The 14,535-nt window shown below is 50.3% G+C and overlaps 7 protein-coding genes across 7 annotated transcripts; 3 read left to right on the top strand and 4 right to left on the bottom strand.

Annotated features, from left to right (window-relative positions):
* Positions 1–977: 977 nt before the first annotated feature.
* Positions 978–2,585, bottom strand: COCVIDRAFT_24940 (hypothetical protein; the record flags this gene model as incomplete). Its single annotated transcript, XM_014703177.1, has 2 exons — positions 978–1,105; positions 1,154–2,585. 2 exons carry the CDS (start codon positions 2,583–2,585, stop codon positions 978–980), a joined length of 1,560 nt encoding a protein of 519 aa, XP_014558663.1.
* A 747-nt stretch (positions 2,586–3,332) lies between these two features.
* Positions 3,333–4,966, top strand: COCVIDRAFT_93909 (hypothetical protein; the record flags this gene model as incomplete). Its single annotated transcript, XM_014703257.1, has 2 exons — positions 3,333–4,535; positions 4,601–4,966. 2 exons carry the CDS (start codon positions 3,333–3,335, stop codon positions 4,964–4,966), a joined length of 1,569 nt encoding a protein of 522 aa, XP_014558743.1.
* Positions 4,967–5,409: 443 nt separating this feature from the next.
* On the bottom strand, positions 5,410–6,406 carry COCVIDRAFT_14315 (hypothetical protein; the record flags this gene model as incomplete). The annotated part of the gene is made up of 3 exons (XM_014703146.1): positions 5,410–5,839; positions 5,889–6,324; positions 6,376–6,406. 3 exons carry the CDS (start codon positions 6,404–6,406, stop codon positions 5,410–5,412), a joined length of 897 nt encoding a protein of 298 aa, XP_014558632.1.
* A 1,200-nt stretch (positions 6,407–7,606) lies between these two features.
* On the top strand, positions 7,607–8,002 carry COCVIDRAFT_24937 (hypothetical protein; the record flags this gene model as incomplete). Its single annotated transcript, XM_014703176.1, has 2 exons — positions 7,607–7,891; positions 7,943–8,002. The coding sequence occupies 2 exons, from the start codon at positions 7,607–7,609 to the stop codon at positions 8,000–8,002; spliced, it is 345 nt and encodes a 114-aa protein (XP_014558662.1).
* A 599-nt stretch (positions 8,003–8,601) lies between these two features.
* On the top strand, positions 8,602–9,377 carry COCVIDRAFT_14313 (hypothetical protein; the record flags this gene model as incomplete). Its single annotated transcript, XM_014703145.1, has 2 exons — positions 8,602–8,840; positions 8,948–9,377. The coding sequence occupies 2 exons, from the start codon at positions 8,602–8,604 to the stop codon at positions 9,375–9,377; spliced, it is 669 nt and encodes a 222-aa protein (XP_014558631.1).
* Positions 9,378–10,165: 788 nt separating this feature from the next.
* Positions 10,166–11,246, bottom strand: COCVIDRAFT_93779 (hypothetical protein; the record flags this gene model as incomplete). Its single annotated transcript, XM_014703256.1, has 2 exons — positions 10,166–11,053; positions 11,106–11,246. The coding sequence occupies 2 exons, from the start codon at positions 11,244–11,246 to the stop codon at positions 10,166–10,168; spliced, it is 1,029 nt and encodes a 342-aa protein (XP_014558742.1).
* Positions 11,247–12,423: 1,177 nt separating this feature from the next.
* COCVIDRAFT_24934 (hypothetical protein) lies at positions 12,424–14,187 on the bottom strand (the record flags this gene model as incomplete). Its single annotated transcript, XM_014703175.1, has 2 exons — positions 12,424–12,501; positions 12,556–14,187. The coding sequence occupies 2 exons, from the start codon at positions 14,185–14,187 to the stop codon at positions 12,424–12,426; spliced, it is 1,710 nt and encodes a 569-aa protein (XP_014558661.1).
* Between the last annotated feature and the right edge of the window lie 348 nt (positions 14,188–14,535).

Here is a 14,535-nt window from a genome sequence, read left to right as displayed (position 1 = left end):
AAGAGAAGAGAAAAATTCTCATAACGCAAAAGGAACGGTCAGGGGGTGGTTTGGGTGGTTGGTTTGGGAAGGGTGGGGGGAGGTTGGGATGGGCTTGTTGTGTGTAACGCTTCGTAGTATTAGTTCTAGCTGCGCATGTGAATGTAAAACGCTCGCACACGTACATACAATGTGTGATATTACTAGAACGCGAGAAGAAGAAGAAGAAGAAAAGGGTGTGATTTGTATGTATGTATGTATGTGTGTGTGTGTGTGTGTGTTATGAGGATATGTGCAAAAACGTTTTTTTGCATGCGAATGGTTTGGGGGGTAGTAAGTATATACACGAGCCGTTTTTTGCGTCGTTCGCGAAGGATTGTTTTCGAGCAAGGTTCGCAAAGTAGCACACACACACAGAGTCCATTACTATACCCGCCTGTCATTCATCTTGCGCGTTTCCTCCATCTTCACGTATAGAACTACTTGGGCTATCGAATACTGTTCGCCATACCATACATCCGCATCCATGTTCCTTCTCGGTCCCGGAAAAGCATCGGAAATCTGGGTTTCGCCGCCGGATGCTATTGCCGTGGGGGGAGGGCGGCGGCGGCGGCGGCGACATTTTGGCTAGACCTCCGACTCGGTTGGTGGGGGTTTTTATTCGGACTAAGCTGCTAGCGCGAAAGTGGTGGGGAAAGAGGGCGGGCGCATGGTTTCCGACATTCGATATCGGAGGGGCGGAATTAAAAGTATGGGTGTGTGTATCGGGAGATGTAGGAAGGATGGAGGGTCGAGAGGGGTAGGGCAGTGGGCTTTTTTTTCCTGGGTTGCTATATGTGGGGAGGGAAGGAAGGTGTTTTTGATTTGTAAACGGGAAGATTGGGGGTTGGTTATTGCGTAGAGAGGGTGTTTTGGTACTAGCCTAGTTAGATCTGCGAAATGGACGAGATATTCTCAAGTTTGGAAATGTTTCTGTGGTCTTTTTTCTCTCTTTAATACTAAAAACAGGTAGTCCATTCTTTGAGTAAATCGTCTACCTCATCATTTCCTCGAGACGTTGTTCCCGATAGCGAGCTCGCTATCTCGGCGTCCATATGACCCATATCTTCCATCCGAATGTCGAGCTCTGTAGTGCGTCAATTTTAGGTTTCAGAAAACGGAGTACACCACTTACCATGATCTCGTGGCTCAAAGTCGAATACAGGCGTAGGCGCAGGTTCAGGTAAAGGCGCAGATGCAAGTGCAAAGGGTAACGGGGGGCGTCCTGGCGCTTGTGCTGGTAGAGAAAGAGCTGGCGCATATACTGACGAGCGAGATACAGGCACACATATTTCTACCTGCTCTGGGGTTCCCTGTATCGTGGCATAGTTATAGGAATAACCAGAAGATCCTCCAAAACCAAAAGCCTGGCTCTGCCTCCCATAGCTTGGCCGGCATGAGTATTGGATGGCTTCGCCGGATACAGCATAAGAGTGTTCATCATACCGTTGCCCAAGATTTGTTTTAGCCCTATCGGAAATAGATATCTTTTCAAACACATGACCTTGACTCTTTGGTCTTTGCACGTAGGTTATGTCCTCTTCCGGCTTCTTTGTTCCTTGCAGTCGTACTGGTGTTTTTGCCCGCTCCACAACTACCTCACCCGCGCCTATCGCAATGACAGCAGTGGGTTCTTTCTTCTCTGTTTCCAATACGGAAATTTTGGGTTTGGATGTTCGGTATACAGCCTCTACATTGAGAAGCTGTTCCGTTTTCAGCATCACGTTTTTATTCCCCGTGTTCGAGCTACCAAGCAGGACGCTGTCGAGATGGGAGCGAGCGGCAAAGTAAGATCCAATAACCATCTGATGATCGTCGGATTGGTCATCTCCTTCAGATGTACTAGCCAGAGCTTGTTGCAGTCGTTCGATGCTTTCCAAGAGTGTCCGGACATGCTGAGCGCATTCTGCAAGAGAATCAGGAGTCATCGTAGAGCCGATCGATTTGGCGACCAGAGTCGAAACGGATCCATTGTCATCAAAAAAGACCTCGTCATCCTCAAATTCAGTGTTGCTATCACTTGTCTTGAATCTTTGCAATGACTCCTCATATCTCTTGGTAGTGTTCTTTTTGTTTTCCAGCAGCTGTCGAATCTCGTCTCGTTGTTTTGCCTCAGCTTCGCGGTCAAGCTTTTTTGAAGCTACCTGAAATGCATGCATAAGCACCTGCATTAGAAGTTGCAGTGTGCTCTTGAGTTTGTCGATGTGACTTCGCAGCAGCTCAATCTTGGGCTCCCGGAATGGCAGTAAAAGTCGGCCCATCTTTCCCTTTTTGCTCTTATTCAAAGTCACTTCAATTTCTCCGAACATTGTAGAACATTCGTCCAGAGTCTCGTTTGCTGTCGCAATAGCACTCTTCGAAATTAGGCTCAAGGTATCGTCTTGCTTAAAAATTCCGCCTAATTCCTCAATGACGAAGCTGGTAAGCTTGATCTCTTTCGCTACATCTTTGATCCTACGGTCAGCCGTCGCCACACTGTCGGCATACTGATACAAAGCCTGTGAAAGTTTCAAACCTGTCCCTGCCAATTGCAAGACACTTGCGACAAGACCAATCGCTTCAGCCATGATTCTCCACACAAAAACCCGATTTACTTATTCTTTCACACACAACTGCACTCATGAAATATGATTTGAAATGTTGTTTTGTTGAGTGGAAAACAAATCAGTTCAGCTGTGTCCATCACATGTGGCTGCCTGATCGTTTAGGGCGTAGTGGGGTGGGCGCTGATCCCGTGACTGGCGCGTTTCCGTTACCTACTACGAGTTTATCCTACAGTCCCTTAGCGTGTTCATTCACCTTATGATACATGTAATTCAACTCCCCAAAAAAAACAAAGCACGTATGAAACATTTAGGATGCTCAAGTCTTGCAGTGGGTAGTCACGGGTAGACTGGCTGCGCCTTTCCTCAAGGAAACATGGCGCATTCCGAAAACCTGCACTGTCACTAGCAGACGTTCCTCCGTCATCATTGAGCAATACCATCCCTGTCCGTCAGCCGTCTTTCCTCTGATCGCCATGTAACATCTCACGCTGATTGGACGCCACAGCTGTTCAGCGCCACAGAACCACGACATGATATCATGGGGTCCAGCGCGTAGAGGACCTGCTTGGTTGTTGTTCTCGTTAGAGGAGCTTCCCCGCTGTGGGAGTTGTCGCGGCTTTGATTGTATTCACATAGATTCTGAACTCTTCACAAAACTTGCTGATACAATTATCATCCTCACTGAACTATTCGCGATCCTGAATAACCCAACACCTCAATCTGCTCCTCGTCATCGGATCGCCGATTAAACTTTGAATTTTACCTGCTATGGACGACGGTTTTCGGCAACCTGCCAAACTTCAAAAACGCAAGAGTCGAGAACGACAGGAACTTGAGCAGATGACCGGCGGCTTGAGTGGCCAACCAACAGCCAATTCATCGCAACCTATTTCCAGCTTCGCAAACATGACGCCCGCTGAAAAAGAAAAGCGGTCAAAATGGCGCATGTCCAATCCATTCTCATCCAAGGATAAGACATCAAAAGAAAGCATCAGCCAACCTCCAAAGGATGCGGAAAAGGAAAAGTCTCGTAAAGATATCGACTCTGCTTACTACAGCAGCGAACGCAGCAGCGCCGACCCAAGCCTAGTAAACCAAACGCGTCCGATTTCTGGCGAGCAATTTCAGCGCCAATCATCGAACAATCAAGCACCTCTACCGCATACCCCGTCGCCCAATGGACATATACAAGATAGTCTTGCGCCACCTCCGCAAACGATCCAGCATCGTTCAAGCCACGAGGATGTAGCTAGAGAGACATACCGCCAGGCTGGTACGGGGAACATAGTCACAGTGACAACTACCACGACGACTACGACCACCACAACGACTGGCCCAGGAGGTTCTACCACAGTAATGCAACCTCATGACGGCAGTAACGGGGGCCCACAAAGTGTACACACCTCCGGTCCTAGTCCACCACAACCAGCTCCGCCTCAACCTGATAATCACCACCCCCAAGGCCCAGGTCTGTCTGCTCAATCTGGCATACACCATGACCTGACTCCCCCGATACCCGAAAACGGCACTCCGCAAGGAAATAGACTCTCTCCTCAAGTTTCTCAAATCGGTAGAGACTCGTCTCCGCCAATCCCAGCGAAAAACAACATACGGCATAGGGTGGAGCTGGACTCAGTCTCACCAGGGGTACAACGCCCAGATCCCATGGACGAAACTGCTAGCCCAGTCTCTCCAAGCAGTCCTTCACGCGCAAATTTCTCTTACCCAGCTCGGGCACCACCTCAAGGTACTCCTCGGCAGTCTCTCGGAAATAACATACCGCCCGTACCACCAATGCCAGAGCACCAACATGCTATGATGCCACCATTCGTCCCAACCCAGCAACTACCTGACTTCCACCCTGGCCTGGACTCAAACGACGCGAACCGCCCGGTACCCTACCGATCAGGCCACGAACTACCCAAGCAAAGCACAATGGCCAATCTCAAAGCTGCAGCCGCCGGCATCCATGTATGTTCTCTCTTCCACCCCAGCCTTTTCTTCGAAAATAAGCAAAAACTAAGTAATATACCCAGGGCGCAGGAGAAACCCTCCGAGGTACATTCAACGACACGTTCGACCGCCGCAATCCCACCGCCCACGCAAAAAACCAAGCCGTCATCGAAAAAGGGCGCTCAGAAATCGAAGCTGCGCGCGCGAGGCAGTATGCAAGTCAGGCGCAACAATACCAACACCAGCAACAACAAGCTTCTGCAAGTGGAGACGCAGCACCTCATACGCCTCAGCCAGCCGAGGCCAAGACTCCGTATACGGGGCCGCCGGTATCCGGCTCCCAGATTGAAGGCAGAAGTGGACATGGCAGGGCCAAGTTGAGTAATATCATGAAGAAGATGAAGGAAGGACCTACGCCGTCCAAGGAGGGAACTGCGGGGCATTCTTAGTGCAGAATTCTTGCTTTTTTAAACTATCCATCTGATATTGCATCAGCGTGTTTGAGAAGCAAGCCTTGCATCTAGAAAAACGCGATGGAATGAATTTTTTTTTTATCTCGATATGGGGGTTTATGATGCTGCATTAGCGTGTTTTGGAATTTAGATTGTCCAAGTACCAATGTCAGGTGCTCGGGGTGGGTGACATTTTTCGTTGCGTCGGTGGTTGAAACGACATGTCACTATTAAGGAGTGAGATTTGCATCTCGAGTACCCAGAACGCTGGGACGGGGAAATAAACACGTGCGGTGAGATGTCACAGCACGCGGTCAAAAAAAAAGGTTGAAGTGGATTAAATTCTCATTCAATGAACTATGGTAATTTACTCATAACTTCGTAACATGCATCTTGTTCTGAAATCAAAATCGCGGGTGTCGTGGGAACCAGCGCACGGCTTAACCATTGACAATGGTGCCGCCGTTGGCGTGGATAGTCTGACCGCTGATGGAGCTGCTGTCGTTGCTGGCCAAGAAGACAAAGCAAGTAGCAATCTCACTAGGCTGCGACGGCCTGCCGATTGGCGCGGTGAACTGCTTGATAGCCTCATCGTTCATAGTCGCTGGGATGAGTGGGGTCCAGACAGGGCCGGGGGCAACAGCGTTGACGCGAACACCCTTTCCGACGTACTGGTTTGACAGACCACGGGTGAAAGAGATGATGGCGCCCTTGGTAGAGGTGTAGTCGAGGAGGTCTGGGCGGCCGATGTATGCGTTGATTGAGGCGTTGTTGATGATGGTAGCGCCGCGCTTCATGTGTGGCAGGGCGTACTTGGAGAGGAAGAAGAATGGGTGGATGTTGGTGTTGAAGGTGTGGAGCCATTGATCCCTGTACATTATTAGCATCGAATATATTCACAAGCAGGTTCTCTACTAACTCGGAGAGGTCGCTGATATCGTTGACCATCATCTGGTAAGCGTGGTTGTTAACAAGGATATCAATGCCGCCCATAGCCTTGACAGCCTCGTCAATGACCTTCTTGCAGTTTTCCTTTGGCTTGAGATCGATGGCGAGAGTATAGCATTTTTGGCCCTTCTCTTCAACCATCTTCTTGGTCTCTTGGGCGTCCTTTTCTTCCTCGGGCAGGTAGGCAATGAAGCTGTCGGCACCCTCCATAGCAAACAAGACTGCTATTGAGCGGCCAATGCCCGAGTCACCGCCGGTGATGATGGCCTTCTTGCCCTTTAGCTTGCCGGCAGCTTTGTACTTTTCGGCGCCGCCTTCAGGTGTGGGAAGCTCATCCACTTTGGGCGTGGGGTCAAGCTTGGACTGTAGGCCAGGCACCTGCTGGTGCTGGACATCAGGCTGGAAGCCTGGGGTGCATTGTTAATGGTGATCAGTAGTTGAGGATCATCTGTGCTTACCCTGCTCGAACTGTCCTTTGTCGGAAGACATGGTATCTTTTCAATGCTTGTACTCAGGAATCAGATGAAAAGTAAATGGATTCTATTAGCAGTTTTTTGAAGCAGAGATTGTTAGTCCAGTGGTGGTTCACGCTCAGCGAGAGACTTTTATTGATGCTGGGAATTTACCGTGACATCACAAGGCGGTCACTGCGCGTTCATGAGCAAAGGTGGAGCAGTGCTCCGGAAGCGTCAGGGACGCTGTACCAGGACCTTTCCATCGACGATAGAAGGGCATCGACCGATGGTGTATCACAGGCTGTGCGAACTGGTGGGAACGTTTTCAGCCCTACCCGCGGCTTGACATTGTTTCTGTGCAGCCACGTGATCAGCGCGCATGTGTGTACAGATATATATTCTTTTGGAAATCAACGGCTCCTAGCTTCAAACATCAGTAACAAGTAAAGCCATAAACGTGGGACATGGTTGCAGAGGGCTGTGATTTCAAGCAACCCCACTGGCGCGCATCGCTACGTCATCACTCCTGCACAGCCAACGATAACGATGCCTCTCGTTGGGGTCCAGACTTTGAATTGCGAAACTCTACAACACTCAATTTCCCATTCTATCGCGATCAACAGCAAAACCCCTCCTCGCCAGCCCGCAATGACGCTTAGGAGGCTATTCCAAGAAGCTTATGACGTAGTCGCATAGCCCCACTTTTAATCAGGGTCCAGCGAGCACAACCCGCTATGACCGCATCCAGCCACAGCCCACGTCGCGATCTCTGACCCCCAGACACCAACCGCCATCATCACCCGCTCTCCAGCCCAATCAGCCGCACGCCTGGATCCGATGCCACGATAAACTACCACAGAAGAAACGTCATGCGCCACGAGCCACCAACGTGCGTGCCAGGGGTGCCAACACCCAAGTCGGCCTGACGGGACCCTGCATGACGTGAGATGGGGACGATCACAACTCCATCTGGGCGGCTGCACCTTGGAGTCCTTGATTTCAGGGTCTTGGGGACGCTTCAACCAAGGGTCTAGAGGCCTTGAGATAGATGGGCAGATCACCAGCTGAGGAGCAGCAGAATGATATAAGATGAGCCATTGTTGCGTGTTTCCTATCTCCATCTTCACAATACATCTCACAACAACTTGAACAATCAATACCTGCAGCCAACAGCTTCAACTATCACCATCAAACTACTTTACTCTATCAATTACCACAAACAAACTCAACAACCATGCCTCTTGCACGCCGCTCTGCTCCCCGTACCACTCGCACTACTGCGCGTCCATCTCTCAAGACCCGCCTGATGGGAGGCCGCAAGACACGCACGCACACGAAGCGTGCTCCCGCTGGTACCACCACTACCACTACCACTACCAGGACCACCCGCACTACCGGTGGTCACCACGGTCACGCCGCCCCAGTTCACCACCACAAGCGCCATGCCACCATGGGTGACAAGGTCAGCGGTATGATGATGAAGCTTAGGGGTTCTCTAACTCGTAGGCCTGGTCTCAAGGTAAGCAGGAAACAATTCACGACAACATGAACTTTTCTAACCATTTCTTAGGCTGCTGGCACTCGCCGCATGCATGGAACTGATGGCCGCAATGCCCGCCGCGTCTACTAGACACTCCGGCCGACTTAGTGGCATGATTTCTTTTATGTATTAATAGCGTTGTAACGATTGTACGATACGAGGACAGATACCCAATATTTTGAGCGTTTAGCATTGAATAAACTGTTCAAACTTTAAAATATTGCCCAAGCCACTGCATAATTGAAGAGACCGCTGCAAAAGTGTATGATGATTGGTGAAGGACGACGCAAACCTATTTGCACGAACCATGATGAACATGACTATTCAGATGTGTAATCCAAAATCCACAACCTTGCGACGTCTTCGATCGCATGTATATTCAACGTTCGAGAAATGAGCAGAATAAGAAAAGAAATAATATGCATGTATTAGTCAATTACGAATGAGAACAGCTACGATAACTGCATAGAACCTAAATTACTCCATGATAAAGTATAGGAGAGACATCCACCTAACATATGATAGAGTCGAAGACAGGGTTTACCCGGCTTAACTCCGTCCCATCGCCAACCAGGTGTACTAGCGCGGGCATGCAAACCATGCAAACATCACAACTAGCATCGACTGATCTCATACACGCAACCCTCCATCCGTGCAATTGCGCCCCCACCACAACATTAACTCACACCATGCCACCGCCACGGCTCTCTCCAGCTTTGTTGCGAGCGCGGCCTCAGGCACGATACCAATGTCTCCGTCGCATAGCGCCCCTCCGCCATGCGTCCACCACACCACCACAGCAAAACGACGTTAAGCCTGTCGTCCCTTGGAAAACCCCAACGAGCGTCTGGACACCCGAGAACCTCATTCCCCCGCCTAAAGATGGCGAGATATTGCTTGAGCGACGGCCAAATCGCGCCCTGCCACCGTACGTCGAACCCCAAATCCTTGTCTTCATACCTGTCGGGAAAGATTCACAACTCATAAAAAAAACGAGCAAGCTTGAGCTAGAATGCTAACAACATTGCTAATTAGTGTCCCACCTCTAATACCCCCGCAAGTCCTGCGCACCCTCCCAATCTTCATCATCGCAATGACCGTCTCCCTCTTTGCCTTCTTCAACTACCAGAAGCAAGAATCCTCCGTCGTGACCGCAACCCTCTACGCGCTGCGCACCAACCCGCTCGTGCGCGAGCAGCTTGGCGACGAAATATATTTTGCGTCAAAGTACCCATGGATCAAGGGCGAGATCAATCAGGTCCATGGCCGCATTAATGTAAGCTTCTGGGTCAAGGGAACGAAGCAGGCGGGCGAGGTGCGCCTGAAGTGCAGGCGAAAGGGAAGAGGTGGGTTATATTATACGCAAGAGTATAGTTTGACACTGGAGGATGGCACGAGGTTCGAGTTGTATGATCCGCAGGGCAATGCGATCGATCCGTTCCAGGAGATTGCGGTGGAGGAGTGAGGGGTAGAAATTGGTTAAAAGAGGGGCGGAAGAGCGTATCTGGAACGATCGGAGGATCCATGTATGAAAGTACGAGGGTGGGAGGGTTTCAGCAACGCACGGTGCTGTGCCAATGGGCCGAGGACTTCGAACAATGTTCATTGACGTGGAAAAACCGTCAATCCAATATAAATCGTCCGATTTACTGTATAACACATGTACATATAGATATATGCACCGCGTCATGTAGCGACAGCGACAAACTTCGCATTGATAGCAATTGCATCATGGACAATACTGGACATTCCAATCTATATAACCACGTGTATATTAGAAAACAGCTATCCTAAACGAGGGTAGAGAAGCAGTCAAAGAATAAACAACCAGTGAAATGATCGTAGTCCATATTTCCCTTTCATCGAAGAAGGTGAAAACCAGTATGCTCAACAGGGCCATCCATCATCTAACATGATAAAACCTCCCCGGAGCTCTCATCCTGACAATCTCGTAGTAAAAAATCATTCTTTTCCATGTTTAAAAAAGAGAGACAGAGAGAGAAAGAGAGAGACAGGATTTGTACCGCCGAAAAGTAGAAACGCCCGCTGCTAGTATATCTAAATCTGTAGCAGTAATGCATTTTGTGTCATGCAAATCAGTACAAGAAACAAAGAAACAAAGAAACAAAAGAAAGTGGTATCATGATTTCCGCCACCCATCCTCCACCACAACCCTCACACTTGACTTACTCTCTCCCCCCCCTTCACCTCACCCCCCTCATCAACGTCGACACACGATAGAAGAGACATTTCTCAAATCTTATTACTATCAAAATCAAACTCCGGGCGCCTGACACTAGGGTGATGGGCAAGATTCGGCTTAACGAGGTGCGCAAACTGCGGGTTGACATTAAGCGGATAGCTAATCTCAGGCATGCGGGCAGTTTCCTGTTCCTGCTCTTCGCGCTGCCGCTGCCAGAAGCGCTTGCGGGAGGGTTCGCCAGAGGTGGTGCGCGAGTAGATTGAGGAGGCTGGGCGGTTGGAGAAGACGTTGAGTTTGGCGGGGGAGGACTGGGAGTGGTAGGAAGGAAGGAAGGATTGGCGGGCTGTGCGGAGGGCGCGGAGGGGGTTGAAGTCGAATTGGGAGAGGTGGTGGGCGTCGGTGTCTTTGGTTTGGGGTTGTGGGGGCGAGCCGCAGTCCACGGGGGGAGTGGGCATGCGCATGGGAGGGGTGCGGGACGAGGTGCTGCCGGTTTGGTGGGAAGAGAGGGTGAAGGGTTTGAGTTTGGACTCGTAGTTTGAGCCGGTCCATTGGGATTGGGTTTCGAGGTCTTCGTGGAGCGTCATGGCGCCGCGGGAGCGGACCATGCGGGCGGTGATGTTGCGGGATCTATCGCGGAAGATGAAGCTGGCGATTATGTTGAAGAGGCCGATGACGAAGGAGAGGACGCCCGAGGCGACGAGAAGGCGCCAGAAGGGCATGGTGAGTGACTTTTGGCTTGTGGCCTCCTTGTTCATGTTGCCGAGGAGGTTCATGCCGATGATCATCATGGCACAGCCTAGGGTGACGAAGCCGTGAGAGGGGCTCAGAAGAGGCCAGTTGCGGGCGAAGAAACTGCGGAAGAGCGAGCATTCTGATACGATGAAGAAAAGCCCGGCAAAAGCGGTAATGACATGGCTCGTGGCATCGAAGAAGAAGAACTGAAGAGAGTCAGTTATTTACAATTGTTGAAATCAAACCACTGTCACGTACCTTGGAAATGATAAAAGTCTTGACAAGCATGACAACACTGCTGGCAACGACTGAAGCCAGAGCAATAATGTTGAGTCCACGAAGGACGTTGAGAATGATGTAGCCCGGCCCAGCCAGGTGTTCTGCTGAGAGAAGCGCCATTTCGTTTGTGTATGTATAGAGAAAGAGTAGTGGGTGGTGGAAGATTCAAGTTGGTGCTGTGGAGCAATTGGATCTGTCCAGCAGTTGGTTGAGTCAGAGGGGAAAAGCGCGTCTAGCGACAAAGGTTGGAAGATAGATAGATAAAGAGTGGGTGTTGGTTTTAAAGAGGGCAAGGTTGAAGGTGAATTAGAGGGGGAATTTCCCACGCCGTCAAGGCAACAGGCCTCTAACAGTAGCAACAATGGCAAACAATAGAGACCGAAAAGATGAAGAGTGAAAGGCGAGAAAAGAACCCAAGGTGAAGGAGGGAACCTCAGGACAAAACTGACCCGCTAGCCCTGGCCTGGCCGTTCTCGTGAACCTTACAATAGCACAGGCGGGGGCGTATGGCGTTGGATGCTCGCACGGCTTCACGCTCGAGTGCTTTAGGCTTGAGTGGCTCAAATGAGCCCAAGGACTATTACTGCGCTTGTGCTGCCGGCCGATGTGAAACGCTCCCCGCTAGCCCCGGCGGGAACAGCAGAACAACAACGACCCAGTCATCCAATTCCGAGCTGGCAAGGCTGGCAGCGAAATTGTCGCGTCGGCAACTGTACAGGGTTGCTGTGGGGTTCTAGCATCCAGACGATTAGGCATGGTCTGGTCGACGTGCGGCAGTCGCGTATTGATTGGCTTTGGGGCCTTAAAACCACATCGCGTAGCCACAGGGATGTGGTTTCAGGTTTAGAAACATCTGCACGCCGTGAGCCTCACGATCTGCGGGCGGCAAGATATGGGCAGACCTTATCTCGTTAGCACTGCCGTGTCACCAATGCGAGGCGTTGTTTGGAGGTGGGACCCGCTGCCCGCACAGTCTGGGAGCATCTTGTGTGGAAGCGCTTGTGGTGGAGGCGTAGGGTTATGGCGCCACGCCAGGGCCTGTCATCACCACCCAACTTTAAATCACGAACCAGCCCACATGTCCACTTCTCAGCCGACATTTTTAGTTCGGCAATAGTTTCAATAGTCGACACGTTGTGCACGTCACCACCAACATGTTGTGCAGCTTGTTGTTTTTGTTTTTGTTACTTCAAGATGAATCACTTGATTGGAGATCAATCGGGTATAATGTTGTAAACTGAGCCAAGACAGAAAGTCCAGAACCTCTGCTGAGGCCGACATTGGTGTATGTGATAAATCAATTGACGGTAAGTCCGGCTCCAAGTCTCTTCCCCACCCTGTATACATGGCGTGGTCGTGGCAGTTGACCGTTGACCTGTTTAGCTCATTAACATATCGATCTACAAGCGTCACGCTTTGGCTGACTCACTAAAGTTCCATCCCGGAAAGCCAACTCGACCCCATCGTTCATTGGCACCGCATGGACCGGGAGATTGAAGACTTCACGTAGCGACCGGGGTTCATCACGGTCCCTTGTGACGGCTTCATTTTTTGCGGGGTACCCCTCTGCTTCCGAAGATTGAGTCTTCCATGCTCCATCGCTTTCATCATGAATGTCCAGCCGCCTGTACCTTCGAACGTGCGCTAGGCGTTGGTTTGAATCGAACAACGCCTTGCGAGAAGGTCTTGCCTGGATCTCTGCCACTTTCATGGTCTTTTCCTCAGCAGTCATCATCTCGATTGGAGGCTGAGTGTTACGAGGGTAGACGTGATGAAAACTTGTCTCGCGCTTGATTCCAGAAGCATACTCAGCAATATCATTTAGATTGGATGAGTCGGATAACTTGAAAAGGCCGGGCGGTAAGTCACCGTTGGAAGCGGTGGTAGCTGGTGATGGAATGAAGCTGGAATCCGGTATTGTCGATGTGATTGCAGAAGACCGAGGACATGCTGCACTGTTGGATACATTTCCCTGGTTATTTTTGACCACGTCAACAGGCCCGGCAGTATGTTTTTGATCATGTTCTTGCGAGTATTGAATGATATAGTCTCGATATTCCTCTTCGTATCGAGCTTTACAAGCTGCGTTGGCAAAGCTATACGCCAGACGGGCCCCATGCAACCCACTCGCCTTGTCGCTACGAAACTCTTTGCGTGAAAGAACCGCCTTGAGACTTTTTTCCCACGTAGCCTGCCCCTTTTGAAGGTAATGGAACTTTTGGACTAGCCAATCAACAATCTCCGAGGCCGTCATACTTGCTCCATCTGCACAAACCAGGGCTATCCTAGCTAGCTCTTGATTTGTATGGCGCTTCTGACACACGGGTGAATATGTGTCATCCAGATCCGAACAGAAGGAAATTTGGGGAGACATGGATGGGCTTATACCATTAGGAGAGCCCTCTAGATTCACGTTTCCCGACTCCCGCTGCACAGAAAGCAATTCACACAAGACTGCGTCACCAGTAGAAGGGGGTTGTCGAGAAACGTGGGTCTGAGCCTCATGTACCACGTGGGAAACAGGTGGTACAATTGCTGGTGGATCACCCATTTGCGTTGTCTCTGATGCGCCAGGTAACTCTCGATAATCATTTTCGCACTGCTGCCCGTTGCGCGGTGACTGGAAGGAGGTATTGTAGATGATGTTTGTTCCGTGTGTTGCGATGGCTTGAAGTACGGTTCCTCTTTCTACATCGTTAGAAGCAGAGATTGACTCCGTGGAGTTACTCGGCTCTAGGTTGTCGGATGATGCAGGAAGCGTATAAGGCGTTGCATGATCATTGATTTTCTCTATCTTCGACTCGAGCGTCGGCCGATGTGAATAAAACCAAGAGGAGGTTTTGATCTCATCTGCTCGAGTAGTTACAGCCGTTGAAAAATCGAACTTGGCCAAATCCGTGCTACTCGTTGTGAGTGGTATGCTGTGGCGAGTAGCGATATCAGGGGTCTCAGGTATCTCTAGTTGTCTTGAAGAATTGATAGCTGTGAGGTTGACTTGAGCCTCAACGCTTTGCCCCTGAGATGGTGAATTAAGATTGTCAGGCTGACCCAAACGGTGCATAGGTGTTCTTAGATTGTTTGAAAGGACACAGGACTCAGGTTGGGGAGATGGCTCAAAGACATCCTTAGGTCTATATAAGCTTTCTAAACTCCTTGCGCTTAGAGAACTAGCACGGAAATTCCGAGCATCGACATGGTCACTAGCGGTGGTCTCTTCAGGTAATCTAGACGAGTTTGCAGTTGTAAATCGTGCGCTCCACGGCTTAAAGATCTCTCTTACTACAGAGTATCTAACTGAGACCGACTTCGAAGTCACTAAGGGCTTAGCAGGGTTTTTAGTGTCACTTAAGCATGTTGAACACCTCCAGTGTTGCCTGATGTTGTCAGTCTTTGTTCAACGCACAAACCT

This window comes from Bipolaris victoriae, assembly GCF_000527765.1.
Source record: "Bipolaris victoriae FI3 unplaced genomic scaffold scaffold_24, whole genome shotgun sequence".
NCBI lineage: Eukaryota > Fungi > Ascomycota > Dothideomycetes > Pleosporales > Pleosporaceae > Bipolaris > Bipolaris victoriae.
This window is presented reverse-complemented; position numbering and strand designations above follow the sequence as displayed.